This window comes from Pyrus communis, chromosome 5 (assembly GCF_041283825.1).
Source record: "Pyrus communis isolate YQ-2024b chromosome 5, ASM4128382v1, whole genome shotgun sequence".
Classification (NCBI taxonomy): domain Eukaryota; kingdom Viridiplantae; phylum Streptophyta; class Magnoliopsida; order Rosales; family Rosaceae; genus Pyrus; species Pyrus communis.
In genome coordinates, this window is record NC_142569.1 from 33,946,250 (window position 1) to 33,960,131 (window position 13,882).

The 13,882-nt window shown below is 39.9% G+C and overlaps 1 protein-coding gene and 1 pseudogene across 2 annotated transcripts; both read left to right on the top strand.

The window, feature by feature from the left end:
* The first annotated feature begins 259 nt into the window (after window positions 1-259).
* On the top strand, window positions 260-7,701 carry LOC137725515 (ATP-dependent RNA helicase DEAH13). 2 transcript variants are annotated; one of them, XM_068464229.2, is made up of 11 exons: window positions 260-990; window positions 1,090-1,167; window positions 1,249-1,323; window positions 1,421-1,470; window positions 1,569-1,629; window positions 1,716-2,216; window positions 2,627-2,872; window positions 2,979-3,209; window positions 3,890-4,003; window positions 4,089-5,306; window positions 5,801-7,701. In XM_068464229.2, exons 1-11 carry the CDS (start codon window positions 904-906, stop codon window positions 7,259-7,261), a joined length of 4,122 nt encoding a protein of 1,373 aa, XP_068320330.2. In that variant the 5' UTR covers window positions 260-903; the 3' UTR covers window positions 7,262-7,701. The 2 variants fall into 2 exon arrangements, with proteins under 2 accessions (XP_068320330.2, XP_088551187.1); XM_088695061.1 differs by lacking the exon at window positions 3,890-4,003 and having other exon boundaries at window positions 682-990.
* On the top strand, window positions 7,620-13,647 carry LOC137725098 (ATP-dependent RNA helicase DEAH13-like; annotated as a pseudogene).
* The last annotated feature ends 235 nt before the right edge of the window (window positions 13,648-13,882 follow it).

Below are 13,882 nucleotides of genomic sequence, written 5' to 3' on the forward strand. Positions count from 1 at the left end.
GGGGACTAGGATTCTCTTCTCTCATCTTTCCATTCATTTCCCTCCCCTCCTCTCACACTCTTTATTTTGTCTGTCTCTTTTTATAAAAAATTAATATAAGATGTTGACGCGGCTTAACGTAACCATTCAAATAGAAAGGAAAAAAAATAAAAAAATAAAAAAAAAGAAAGAAAGAAGGAAGAGGGGAGAGAATCCTTCTCCCTTCGTTAATCCTCCCCAGCCGACACCACCATCGCCACTACCCTCTCCCTCCCACCCCAACGTTTTATTTTATGCGCATCCTTCATTATCATTTCTTGCGGCTCCGTCTCTCCCACTCCTCCATCCCCACATGACCACGACGCCACGACCATAGAAGAACCAGAGCTTTACGATATCTAAAGACGTCCTAGGGTTCTTGGGATTGGTTGATTCGGGTGTAAATGCAAGGGAGGTGAAAGGGAGGCAGGCGGAGAGGTCCGGGTCTGTTGATTTCAATGGCAGATTGGAGTTTTAGGAATTAGCTGGGGTTATAATAGGTAGAAATGTTGTAATCCGAATTCCGTTTGTCTCACCTCCCACCTCCTACCTCAGGAATACTATTCTTCCAAAATCAGGAATCCAATTCCATATTTCAAGTGGACCCCACCCATTTTAATTCCTCCAAATTTTACTAAACGCTAGAATACCTGTATCCGAATCACACGCCGACTTTTGATTCTGATTACAACACGTAAACACGCCCTAAAAGTAGGGGCAGCCAGGGTTTAGGGTTTATGGTTTGTGGGGAACTATGAGTATTGACATGGCTCCTTGAACCCTAAACCCTGTCAGTTGAACATCGAATCGGCGACGGCAGCCTGTTCGACCGTTCTGGGGCTGTGACGTGAAGCAGAGGCCGGAAGGTAAATCGACGAACCAACGATGGAACTTTGCTTGGGAGATGGCGGGGGTGATAGCAACGCCCTCGTATTGCCAGCTAAGAGAAACAAAAGGAAGGGCACCAATCAGGTGAAAACTGAAATTAATTTACTGATATCACCGCTTTCATCTTTTCTGTCAATGAATTCCAATTAATTTGTGTCTGAATCGTATTTGATTTTACCCTAGGAGTGTGGAAAACCCAGTAAAAGAAGAAAAGCGCCAACGGCTAGCAAATCCCAGCGGAGGAGGCTCAAGAAGTTGGAGGTTCGTTGGTCTATCTGTCTGTGCGTTTTCGTTTCGTTTTGATATTTGTTTCGTTCTTCGCTTAATTTGATTTTACCCTAGGAGTGTGGAAAACCCAATAAAACAAAAGCACCAACGGTTAGCAAATCCCAGCAGAGGAAGCTGAAGAAGTTGGAGGTGTGTTGGTCTATCTATCCATGCACATTCGTTTTGTTTCGGTTTTCTCTTAATTGGATTTGGATTTGGAATGGTTTGCTGTTTTTTAATTCTCCAGGATGAGAAGGAAAAAGCCCTTTCAATCTCCAAAAGCATTGAGGCCTTAGAGTATGTCTATATATACCTTCCTTGCTCCCTCCCCTCTTTTTACTTGATATCTAGATGGGGTTTGATGAAACTAATTTTGTGTTGTTTACGTTTATCAGGAAATACAAGCTTCCAGAGACTCTGTATTCTCTTCTGCAGTCTTCGAAGAACATTGGCAAGGTTTGTATTTGCCAATTTAATCAAATTTCGATTCATTTCTTTATTCTCAATAGGAGACTCATTCTGTTTAATCACTATGCTTTTAGGTTGAGTCTAAAAAGGAGAAATGTCAAAAGGGCGTACTATTTTCCAAAGCTGGCTTTGAAGCTTTCGTGATTGACCCCCAACCATTTAACAAGATAGATAGTGACCATACTTGTAGTGAAAGTGAACCTGAGGTAGAAAAAACCCAATCATGGCGGGATATTGGCAAGAATGATCAGGTGCATTCGAAGATATTACAAAAAGAAATCCAAAAGAAGACAACTTTTTCATTGGACTCCTCTCAAGGTCAAGTTTGTGGCAGAGGGCAAGGCATCAATAGCGGAACTGCTGCTTCCTCGTCAGTTATTGAAAATGCTATTAGCAACAAACTTGACATGTCTTTGCGACCTTGTGGCAGAGGGCAAGGCATCAATAGCGGAACTGCTGCTTCCTCGTCAGTTATTGAAAATGCTATTAGCAACAAACTTGACATGTCTTTGCAACAAGACACAAACATTTCTCCCCCTTCATGTGTGAATGGTGATAGTGAAAAATCGATGATGGTATGTTTCTCTTCATTATATTATGAGTTAGTCAAAGTATCTTTTCTTCATGTTATTCATTTGGCTTACCGATTACATCCTCCCATTATTGGTTGATGCATTTTAAAAAGGAAACTTTAGTTGGTCTTTTGGGCATATATTCTATTGTTACGATATTCCCTCCTCAATAGAAAATAAAAACAGGAATAAACAAATAACGTCCTATGAGCAATCCGATATGACATTGGATTTTGGATAAGTAGTAAGAGTAACAGACTAACAATGTGCCAAAACACAATCAACATGCTATACTTTACTGTTTAACAGTAGTAAGAACTGTGGTATTATGGTTTTTTTATATATCTTCTGAGTGACATTCATTTGTATATGACTGCTACCAACTAACTGTACTTGGGGATGGGTTTGGACAGGACCACGTAAAAGAGATGCCAAAAGCAAATATCAGCAGGGTGAGTAAATCATCAATTTCTCCTGCACCAAGGCCTCTTATTTCCCCAACCATAGTGCATGTATCAAGGCCTGAGGAAGTTGAAAACACAAGGAAGGATCTTCCTATAATAATGATGGAGCAGGAGGTAATGGAGGCTGTTAATGACAATTCCACTGTTATTATATGCGGAGAGACTGGCTGTGGTAAAACCACCCAAGTTCCTCAGGTAGGTTATTGCCATATTATTGTTTTTATATTTATCGTTACTGTGTATGCTTGGTCTTAATTTCCTTTACTCTCCTAATTTCTACATTTTGGTTCACATATTGCAGTTTCTTTTTGAAGCTGGCTTTGGTTCTAGCTCCACTTCTGCACGAAGTGGTATAATTGGTGTTACTCAACCTCGCCGTGTTGCAGTCCTTGCTACTGCTAAGCGTGTGGCATATGAGCTTGGTCTTCATTTAGGTAAAGAGGTTGGGTTTCAAGTTAGATATGACAAAAGGATTGGTGAAAGTTGCTCCATCAAATTCATGACCGATGGAATATTACTACGGGAACTTCAGGTTCAATAGCTAAGCAGTTTTTTCTAATGCATATCATGATCTAAATAACTGTGCATCAAACAATCACTGTTTCGCTATACTTATCCTCTGTCTCTGTGTGTGTGTGAGTGATTAGGCTTTCTGGGCCAAACTATTTGCACATAATGTTACGACATTTGTGTGTAGGATTAGTTTTGAAGGGAACAGGATAAATAGATGGTTTTAGATGATGGAATCAGACCAACAATATCGTTCCTTTTTTTTTTTTTTTCCTTGAAAATAACACCCCCTTCTCCTCACTCACATTCCTTGTTTGTTTCTCTCATCTTATCAAAGAGCCAACGAAGGATAAGAATGAAGCCATTAATGTCAAGTTGCAGTATCATGATGTCTATGCATGTATATTATATATTTATATACATACTATTGAACCATGAGGATGGAATTACTAGAGTATTGAATAGTATTTGCACAATTTACTTTTGCATGAAGATGCTCAAATGGGCCACTTTTATTCAACCCTGAACTGAAGTTGTAATGGTTTTGGTTCTTCCCCTTTCTCAAGTGTACAGGAATTGTCCGTTACTTCTTGGGATCTATTTTCAACCTATTTTTTTACTGTCACATTTATGCAATTTTGGAGTATAGCTAATTTAGCTATGTATGTTCAGTGTAGTTAAAGGAATCTCTTTTTTATACAGAATGACTTTTTGTTGAAGCGATACTCTGTCATAATTCTTGATGAGGCTCATGAGCGGAGCTTGAACACCGACATACTTATTGGAATGCTTTCACGTGTAATTCGTACTCGTGAGGTGAAATTCAAGAATGTTTATTGCCAAGAATTTTTTAGTCAAGGTTTTTGACCCTTTTGTTGTACTGATTTGCATATGGTGGCAGGAAAGATATGCAGAGCAGCAAAAGGAAATGCATTTGGGAAGAACTATAAGTCCTGATCAACGGATATTTCCATTGAAACTTGTTCTGATGAGTGCCACCTTGCGAGTGGAAGACTTCATTTCTGGTAAAAAGCTTTTTCATGATCCCCCACCGGTTATAGAAGTTCCCACCAGGCAATTTCCTGTATCCATTCACTTCTCAAAGAGAACTAAGGAAAAGGATTATATTGAGCAAGCATATAAAAAAGTCTTGGCTATTCACAAGAGGCTGCCACGCGGGGCCATACTCGTCTTTGTCACTGGGCAGAGGGAAGTAGAATACTTGTGTCAAAAACTACGTAGAGCTTCAAAGGCACCGAGTATAAAAACATCTAAAGGGGATACCAGGAGTGATGCCAGTGAAGTTTCTGAAATAAATTCTGCTGAGGAAATAGACATGAAGGAGATTAATGAAGCGTTTGAGGTTCATGGAAGTTCAGCGGGCCATCAAACTGATAGATTTAGCTCTTTTGATGAAGATCAGTATGATATAGACGAGGATGAGTTGGATGCCTCGTATGATTCAGAAACAGGGAGCGAACTGGAAAGTTTTGGCGACGATGGGGGCTCATTGTTCCATGATATCCCTGAAAGTGATAGTAATGTTGCTGAAGTTTTAGGAGAGGAGGGGGGAATTGCTTCACTGAAGGCCGCTTTTGAACCTTTAGCTGGAAAAACTTCTTTAAACTCCAACTCTGATGCAAAAGAACCTATTTCAGATACTGTAGACTCTTGCACGGGAAAAAATAGTGGGTTTGAAGATAATAATCCTCCTGGCACATTGCATGTTCTCCCTCTTTATGCAATGCTGCCTGCGGCCGCTCAACTTCGCGTATTTGAAGAAGTCAAGGAAGGAGAACGTCTTGTTGTTGTGGCCACTAATGTGGCTGAAACCTCTCTAACTATACCTGGGATAAAGTATGTTGTCGATACCGGAAAAGAGAAAGTGAAGAACTACAATTCCTCAAGTGGCATGGAAACATATGAAGTACAGTGGATAAGTAAGGCATCGGCTGCTCAACGTGCAGGAAGAGCTGGAAGAACGGGGCCTGGTCACTGTTACCGTCTGTATTCTTCTGCAGCATATAGTAACATATTTCCTGACTTTTCTCTGGCTGAAATATCTAAGGTCCCTGTGGACGGTGTTGTCCTTCTCATGAAATCCATGAATATTGATAAGGTAGGTGCAAAACGTGTTTTGCTGTTGGGACTATATCTCGTATAATCTTCTAGCTGTCTTGTTTTCATGTTAACAATTTACAACAGTGGGGGTCAACATATACTGATCCCCAAGACCATAAAACATTTTGAAGTTTTCTTCCAGTAACTTGATTTGTGGGGTGGACATATGATTTAACTTCACAAGATTTTCATGTTCATTCTCCTGACTATGCGTAAAATTGACAATACTGACCTCATGCGGTTAGGTGTGGACCGTGTGGTATATTACTGGGTGTAGATGTATCATCCATCTTTTTGTGTTCATGGTTTTGGATGGTTCTTACTAGGTTTTAGGCAGTGTTTTATTTCACCTGAAAATATGTTAAATTTTTTTTTTTTTTAATCACAATGCTATTTGCTAATAATGTTTTATATGGTCTTATTTATACTTCGTCTTTTACATCTGGACTGGTGTTATACTATATGATATGACCTTGTTTTTTGGGCATCCAGGTATCCAATTTTCCATTTCCAACTCCTCCAGATGGTGCTGCCTTGGATGAAGCAGAGCGGTGCTTGAAGATTCTTCAAGCACTCGACAAAGATGGAAGACTGACACCTCTAGGGAGGGCCATGGCTCGTTACCCCATGAGTCCTCGCCACTCTAGGATGCTCCTTACTGTTATTCAAGTCTTGAGTAAGAAGAAGAGTTCTGGAGCTAATTTAGTGCTAGCATACGCAGTTGCAGCAGCTGCTGCTTTGAGTTTGTCAAATCCTTTTGTCAGGCAGTTTGAAGATAGCCACAAAGAAAGCCATGACTTGAATGAGGACGGGAACATTAAAGTTAAAGACAAGCTAGGGAAGTTGGGGAGGAAGAAACTAAAAGAAACTGTGAAAATGTTCCGTGAAAAATTTTCTAATCCCAGCAGTGATGCTCTGTCCGTAGCTTTTGCTTTGCAGTGCTATGAGCTTGCAGAGAGCCCAGTGGAATTCTGTAATGCCAATGGTCTACACCCGAAAACAATGGAGGAAATGTCCAAGCTGAGAAAGCAACTACTCCAGCTTGTCTTTAATCAAAGTGGTGTTTCTGGTGGCGAGAATGACTTGTCATGGACTTTTGGAAGTAGGGAAGATGTTGAACATGTTTGGAGGGTTTCCCACAGTAAGAACCCTCTTTCGTTGTATGAGGAAGAGCTCCTACGCCAAGCTATATGTGCTGGTTGGGCAGATAGGGTTGCCAAACGCATTAGAGGAAGTTCAGGGTCATCTGAAGGAGATAGAAAAGTCCATGCAGTTCAATATCAAGCCTGCATGCTTAAAGATACAGTGTTTCTCCACCGTTGGTCATCTGTTTCGAATTCAGCCCCTGAGTATCTGGTATACAGTGAGTTAATACAGACAAGACGTCCTTACATGCATGGTGTTACTAGTGTTAAAACAGAATGGCTTGTTGAGTATGGTCGGTCTCTGTGCACTTTCTCGGCACCCCCAACAGATACCAAACCTTACTATGAGCCTCTAACTGACCGAGTATTACATTATGTCATTCCAGCCTTTGGTCCTCATTTATGGGAGCTTCCACTACATACTGATCCAATTGAAGGCTATAAAGACCGAGTGTCTGTTTTTGCTTATGGTTTGCTGAACGGCCAGGTGTTGCCATGTTTAAGATCTGTTCTCGAGTCCATGGCCGCCCCTCCTGCTACTGTTTTAAGGCCAGAGGCAGCAGGTCAAGCACGGGTAGGGAATCTTTTGGCCAAGCTGAGAATGAAGAAGATAGACAGTTGTGCTATGTTAAGAAAGGTCTGGAAGGAGAATCCCAGTGAATTGAAAACAGAAATCCTAGACTGGTTTCAAGAGAGTTTCCGCTGCAAGTATTTTGAAACTCTTTGGTCGCAAATGCACATTGAAGTTCTTTTAGAGCCTGAAGAACGATTCCCCAAGACGTCGAGGAGAGTAAAAGTGAAAAGTTGAAGTGCTGGTTTGGGAGTTTGGCCAGCATACTGACATTGTTTCTTTCTACATGCCATGATTCTGTGAAAATGTGAAAAATGACCAGAAGAAGGAATGGAATGATCAGGATCAGAAACCGTATGGATTTCCGCTCCACATTCCCGCTCCACATTCGTTCGCAAGCTACTTGAACAATTCGGTTTATATAGTGCATATGTGCAGTTGGTTTACCAATTATTGTTCTTTTCTGGACAATTAACTGAGGTGGTGAAGAAGCAATTTTTAAAAGGTAATTCAAGGGTTCACTTATATTTGATGCCTAATCAGGCTAACGTAGAGCCGTCTGATGAGTTTGATAAGTTTTTTGTGTACGATCTCAATGTCTAATCTTCAATCTTTATTCTTTCTGTACAAAACGGGTAAGAAATTATTTCCAGAATTATCTATGGCCATTATACTTAGTGTTTTGAACCTTTTTTATTTATTTACTGTTCGTTTCAAGCGAAAGAGTTGGAGGCTGAAACGTCGGTGGCTGGATATTTAGCTGTCCATCAGTCTCTGATACCGAAACCCGCAGCCGCGCTCAATCCTAACAGATCGATCGAAGTTTGTCTCCACTGTTGGAGGGTCCGGTGGATGATGTTTGTTCTTGGATTGCTTCCCACCTGTTTGGATTTTGCATTTTGCATCAACACTAGATACTTATTGATGGTCTAAGAGGTACTCAACTAGGCTAATCTTGTTTCAAATAGGCCATTTGTGTGTACAACCGAGTATCCAACAGAGTTTCATATGATGCCCTAATGGATCATCTTCACGCGTACATGCACATTTCGCCAAAAGAAGCGGAGAGCCTTGGCTCATACCACAACGTGTGATATGGCCTCACTTGGTTATAGGGACATCAGAGTAATTATACGCTTGTGTAGAATTTATTCTCCTAAACTGTTTCCCCAATTTAAATTATTCCGAATTTTTTGTTTAAAAGGAATAGTTTTAGCAGTCGGATCGGTCCAAAATGAAGTGAGGTTTAGAACTGGCTATGTCCTAGCCGAAGCTGAATGCCCAAATAAATATAAAAGAAAGAAAAGAAAGAAAAAAAACTAACTTTTAAAACCATAACTTTTTCCATTTTTCTTTCTGGTTCTAAAGATTTAAATTGTGGGTCAACACCTATGTCGTCCACGACGCACGTGAGCTTGTGCGGTCTGAGATGAATTGCCATACGAATACAAACGATAGTGTCGTAAATTATTCATTACAATGTCATTGAAAGACCAAGGATGCAGAAAATAGAAGTCCAAAAGTTTTTATTCTTGAAATCATGTTACAGAGTTCATGTTATATGTTTATCTCTTTACTTCTTTTATTCGCCTCAACTACTACATAACAATAACAAAAGTTTTTTTTATCCTGCTCCCTCTTCTTTTGAATCAGTTGACGGAGAAAGCATATAATCATTGGATTGAAGGTAGGCAGCACCTTACCAAACTACAACAAATTTGTATTGGAAATACCAAATTTCATGGTGTGCAAGGCCACACTTCTCCGAGATTACTTGTATTCCAGTTTTATGTACAAACGACTCCAACTTCCACATTAAAATTAATCCATGTAAGCTTTTCAAATCCGCACCTCCTCTTCTAAATGCATTCTACTCCTGAATTTTTGTGTATGTTTTATTTCGGCTTATTTGTTAATTTGCTGTATTTTGATTTTTGACATGTTTAGCATCCCGACTATTGTAATTTGGCACCCATCCCTTCCGTGGCCTCGCGAAAGGAACGCATTGCGTATGAGGTCCCATCTTTACCTTGTGCAGAAGTTCGATCTACATGGATTCAAGGGGTTCCATCCCAAACTCAGTAAAATCGATATTTCGCCCAAAACTGCATGGTATATAGAGTTGAAGGAGTGGAAGTTGACAGTAAACATAAAAGAAGATCCGATAGTCGACTGGATATCATCTATAAGCAAGGATGAGACATTTGTAAAGGCACTACAGATGCGTTCTTACCAATTCTGGAATCAAATGTCTTTACAAATGTTTCATGCCTGCAGTATAGGTGATATCCAATCGACTATCGATTATTCATCTTTGTTTATCGTCAACTTCCACTCCTTAAACTCTGTATCCCATCCAGTTTTGGGCGAAATATAGATTTTACTGAGTCCAGGATGGAACCCCTGGAATCCATGTAGCGATACTTCTGCACAAGGTAAAGATGGAACCTCATTCGCAAAGAGTTCCTCTCCCGAGTCACAGAAGGGACGGGTGCCAAATTACAATAGTTAGGATGCTAAACATGTCAAAATAGAGCAAATTGTTTGGTACTATACTCAGACACTGTTTTAGATCTTAAAATAGAGATCTTAAAATAGGAAAACTAGGAAAGTTGTGGCAGCGAATAGAGGAGGGAGATGAGAGAGATGAGAGAGAAGCGGAAGAGGAGAGAGATGAGAGAAAAACGGAAGAGGAGAGAAATGACAGAGAAGTGGAAGACGGGAGAGAGATGGTGAGGATCGGTTGTGGAGTTTTGTGGTTTGTATCTTTGATGTTGCTGAAGCCCTTTTTAATTGGTGTTTAAAAACTTTTAAAACACACTTTTTGTGTTTTTATCAAATAGGCACACACTGTGTTTTATCAAATAGACATACTTTTCGTGTTTTTATCAAATAGACATACTTTTCGTGTTTTTATCAAATAGGCATTGTTTTTTTGGGAATCTTAATGAAACACTCTTAGTATTGTTCACATTTAATGATAATGACATTTTTATCTTAAAAAATCACTCCTGATACTATTCACTTACACATTTATTTTGTCGTTTTCATTAAAACTAAAGTTTTTGAAGACTTTTCATTAGTTTTCCTTTGTTTTTAAGGTATTCTTGAATTTAGTTTTTAAAAATAGGCCAACCATATTGGAGTTTGGAACTCAAACCTTGTATTTGAGTTATAAAACTGTATTTGAATTGAATACCAAACAGGTCCTTAAAAACTCATACCTGACTCATAGCACATCTTGCTTTCCGAACCACTTCCCTCACCTCCATCAAATCTTCTATTCGGGTTCTCTCTTCGCCTCACACAACGGCTAGCGCTTTCTACAGAAACATGAACCACGAACTTCTATTTTCTACGTTCTTGGTCTACATGTTCCAGCTCCTCCCCCCTCATTTTCCACGACATTGTAATGATTAACTTACAGCACTTACATTTGTATTGGTATAGCAATTCTTTAGTTCTTCTGACACCGCAGAAGCACACAGATGTCGCTGGCGACAAAGGCGTCAACCCACAATTTAAAGCTTTTGACCCAGAAAGGAGCGTCCCACAAACTTAGAACCAAGAAAGAAAAATGAGAAGTTATGGTTTTAAAAGTTAGTTTTTTATTTTTTTTATTTATATTGGGCATTTAGCTTCAGCTAGGACATGACCGGTTCTAACTCAATTCTTTCTGGACTGGTCCGATCGCTATAATTATCTTTTTAGACAAGAAAAACCCAATAATACAAATATAAATTCAGTTTGATGAGGGAAACGAGAACGATTTCTACACAAGCGTAGAATTACTGTGGTATCCCTATTATCAAGAAAGACAAATAAGACCGTGTCATACCGGTATGGTTTGAAGTTAAGACCTAGAAAACAGTATGAATAAAAAACGTTCTTTGGCTAAGAAACAGTTAATTTTGAAATGTATATGCCTTTATACAGAATTTGTCATAGGCGTGAAAATGATCCATTAGGAGACTAGTGAGGTTCCCTAAATGGTTGGTTTGAACCTCACACAAGCCAACAACAGTTGACTAAGAGAGACGTGACCGAAGGCACCATCGAGAGTCCAGTTTTGGGATGAATGCCATGATACGGCTAACCTTTGCTCAGGAATCAGGATCACCTTTAACTCTCGGCCAACCTCACTCAAAATTTGTTCTTTTTCCAACTTTTTTTAATCTGGACTAGAAATTAGTGTCAAAATATTTGTTGGCCACTGCTCAGATTCATCTCTATGTGTTCGAAAATTAAAACCAATGCATAGGAACAAAGAAAATGGGTAAGTTACATTTAAATTTTTTTTTTAAATAAATGGTAATAGGAAGAGTGGGTTTGATGATAATAATTCTCCTGCCGTATTGCATGTTCTCCCCCTTTATGCATTGCTGCCTGCGGCAGCTCAACTTCGTGTATTTAAAGACGTCAAGGAAGGAGAACGTCTTGTTTTTGTGGCCACTAATGTGGCTGAAACCTCTTTAACTATACCTGGGATAAAGTATGTTGTCGATACTGGAAAAGAAGTGAAGAACTACAATTCCTCAAGTGGCACGAAAACATATGAAGTACAGTGGATAAGTAAGGCATCGGCTGCTCAACGTGCAGGAAGAGCTGGAAGAACGGGGCCTGGCCACTGTTACAGTCGGTACTCTTCTGCAGCATATAGTAACATATTTCCTGACTTTTCTCTGGCTGAAATATCTAAGGTCCCTGTGGATGGTGTTGTCCTTCTCATGAAATCCATGAATATTGATAAGGTAGGTGCAAAATATGTTTTGGTGTTGGGTCTATATCTCGTATAATCTTCTAGCTGTCTTGTTTGCATGCTAACAATTTACAACAACGGGGGTAGACATATACTGAAGTTTTCTTCCAGTAACTTGATTTGTGGGGTGGACATATGGTTTACTTCACAAGATTTTCATGTTCATTCTCCGGACTACGCGTAAAATTGACAATACTGACCTCATGGGGTTAGGTGCGGATCTTATCAGCTGTAGATGTATCGTCCATCTTCTTATGTTCATGGTTTTGGATGGTTCTTAATAGGTTTTAGGCAGTGTTTTGTTTCACCTGAAAATATATTAATTTTTTTTATCATGATGCATTTTGGTAATAATGTTTTATATGGTCTTATTTATGCTTCCTCTTTTACGTCTGGACTGGTGTTATACTATATGACCTTGTTTTTTGGGCATCCAGGTATCCAATTTTCCACTTCCAACTCCTTCAGATGGTGCTGCCTTGGATGAAGCAGAGCGTTGCTTGAAGATTCTTCAAGCACTTGACAAAGATGGAAGACTGACACCTCTAGGGAGGGCCATGGCTCATTACCCCATGAGTCCTCACCACACTAGGATGCTCCTTACTGTTATTCAAGTCTTGAGTAAGAATAAGAGTTCTGGAGCTAATTTAGTGCTAGCATATGCAGTTGCAGCAGCTGCTGCTTTGAGTCAAATCCTTTTGTCAGGCAGTTTGAAGATAGCCACAAAGAAAGCCATGACTTAAATGAAGACGGGAACATTAAAGTTATAGACAAGCTAGCTGTAAAATTTTGCGTGAATAATTTTCTAATCCCAACAGTGATGATCTGTCCGTAGCTTTTGCTTTGCAGTGCTATGAACTTGCAGAGAGCCCAGTGGAATTCTGTAATGCCAATGGTCTACACCCGAAAACAATGGAGGAAATGTCCAAGCTGAGAAAGCAACTACTCCAGCTTGTCTTTAATCAAAGTGTTCTGGTGGCGAGAATGACTTTTCATGGATTTTTGGAAGTTGGGAAGATGTTGAACATGTTTGGAGGGTTTCCCACAGTAAGAACCCTCTTTCACTGTATGAGGAAGAGCTCCTAAGCCAAGCTATCTGTGCTGGTTGGGTAGATAGGGTTGCCAAATGCATTAGAGGAAGTTCAGGGTCATCTGAAGGAGATAGAAAAAAGTCCATGCGGTTCGATATCAAGCCGACATGCTTAAGGAGACAGTGTTTCTCCACTGTTGGTCATCTGTTTCTAATTCAGCCCCTGAGTTTCTGGTATACAGTGAGTTGATAAATACAGGACGTCCTTACATGCATGGTGTTACTAGTGCAAAACAGAGTGGCGTGTTGAGTATGCTCAGTCTCTGTGCACTTTCTCGGATCCCCCAACAGATAAACCTTACTATGAGCCTCTAACTGACCGAGTATTACATTTTGTCGTTCCAGCCTTTGGTCATCAAGATTCCACTACATACTGATCCAATTGAAGACTGTAAAGACCGAGTGTCTGTTTTTGCTTATGGTTTGCTGAATGGCCAGGTGTTGCCATGTTTAAGATCTGTTCTCGCGTCTATGGCAGCCCCCCCAGCTATTATTTTAAGGCCAGAGGCAGCAGGTCAAGCACGGGTAGGGTATCTTATGGCTAAGTTGAGTATAAAAAAGATAGACAGCTGTGCTATGTTAAGAAAAGTCTGGAAGGAGAATACTAGCGAATTGAAACTAGAAATCCTAGATTAGTTTCAGGAGAGTCTCCGCCACAAGTATTTTGAAACTCTTTGGTCGCAAATGCACCTTGAAGTTGTTTTAGAGCCCGAAGATTGATTCCCCAAGATATGGAAGAGAGTAAAGTGAAAAAAATAGAAGGGCTGGTTTGGAAGTTTGGCATGCACACTGACGTTGTTTCTTACTATGATAATGCGAAAAATGACCAGAAGGAATGATCAATATCAGCAACTGTATTGATTTCCGCTCTTCACATGTTTTCTCGAGCTGCTTGAAGAATGCAGTTGATATAGTGCAGATGTGCAGTTAGTTTACTAGTATTGTTCTTTTGTGGACAATTAATTTAATACATGTATTTGGAACCTAGACATTTCAGCGTGCGTTGAGG

Bases quoted from the DNA above. Each gene is read 5' to 3' on its own strand.
- LOC137725515 (XM_068464229.2), top strand. From the start codon at position 904: ATGGAACTTTGCTTGGGAGATGGCGGGGGTGATAGCAACGCCCTCGTA. The intron at 2,217-2,626 runs GTATGTTTCTCT...GGGTTTGGACAG, and splicing joins ATAGTGAAAAATCGATGATG to GACCACGTAAAAGAGATGCC. The intron at 3,210-3,889 runs GTTCAATAGCTA...TTTTTTATACAG, and splicing joins TATTACTACGGGAACTTCAG to AATGACTTTTTGTTGAAGCG.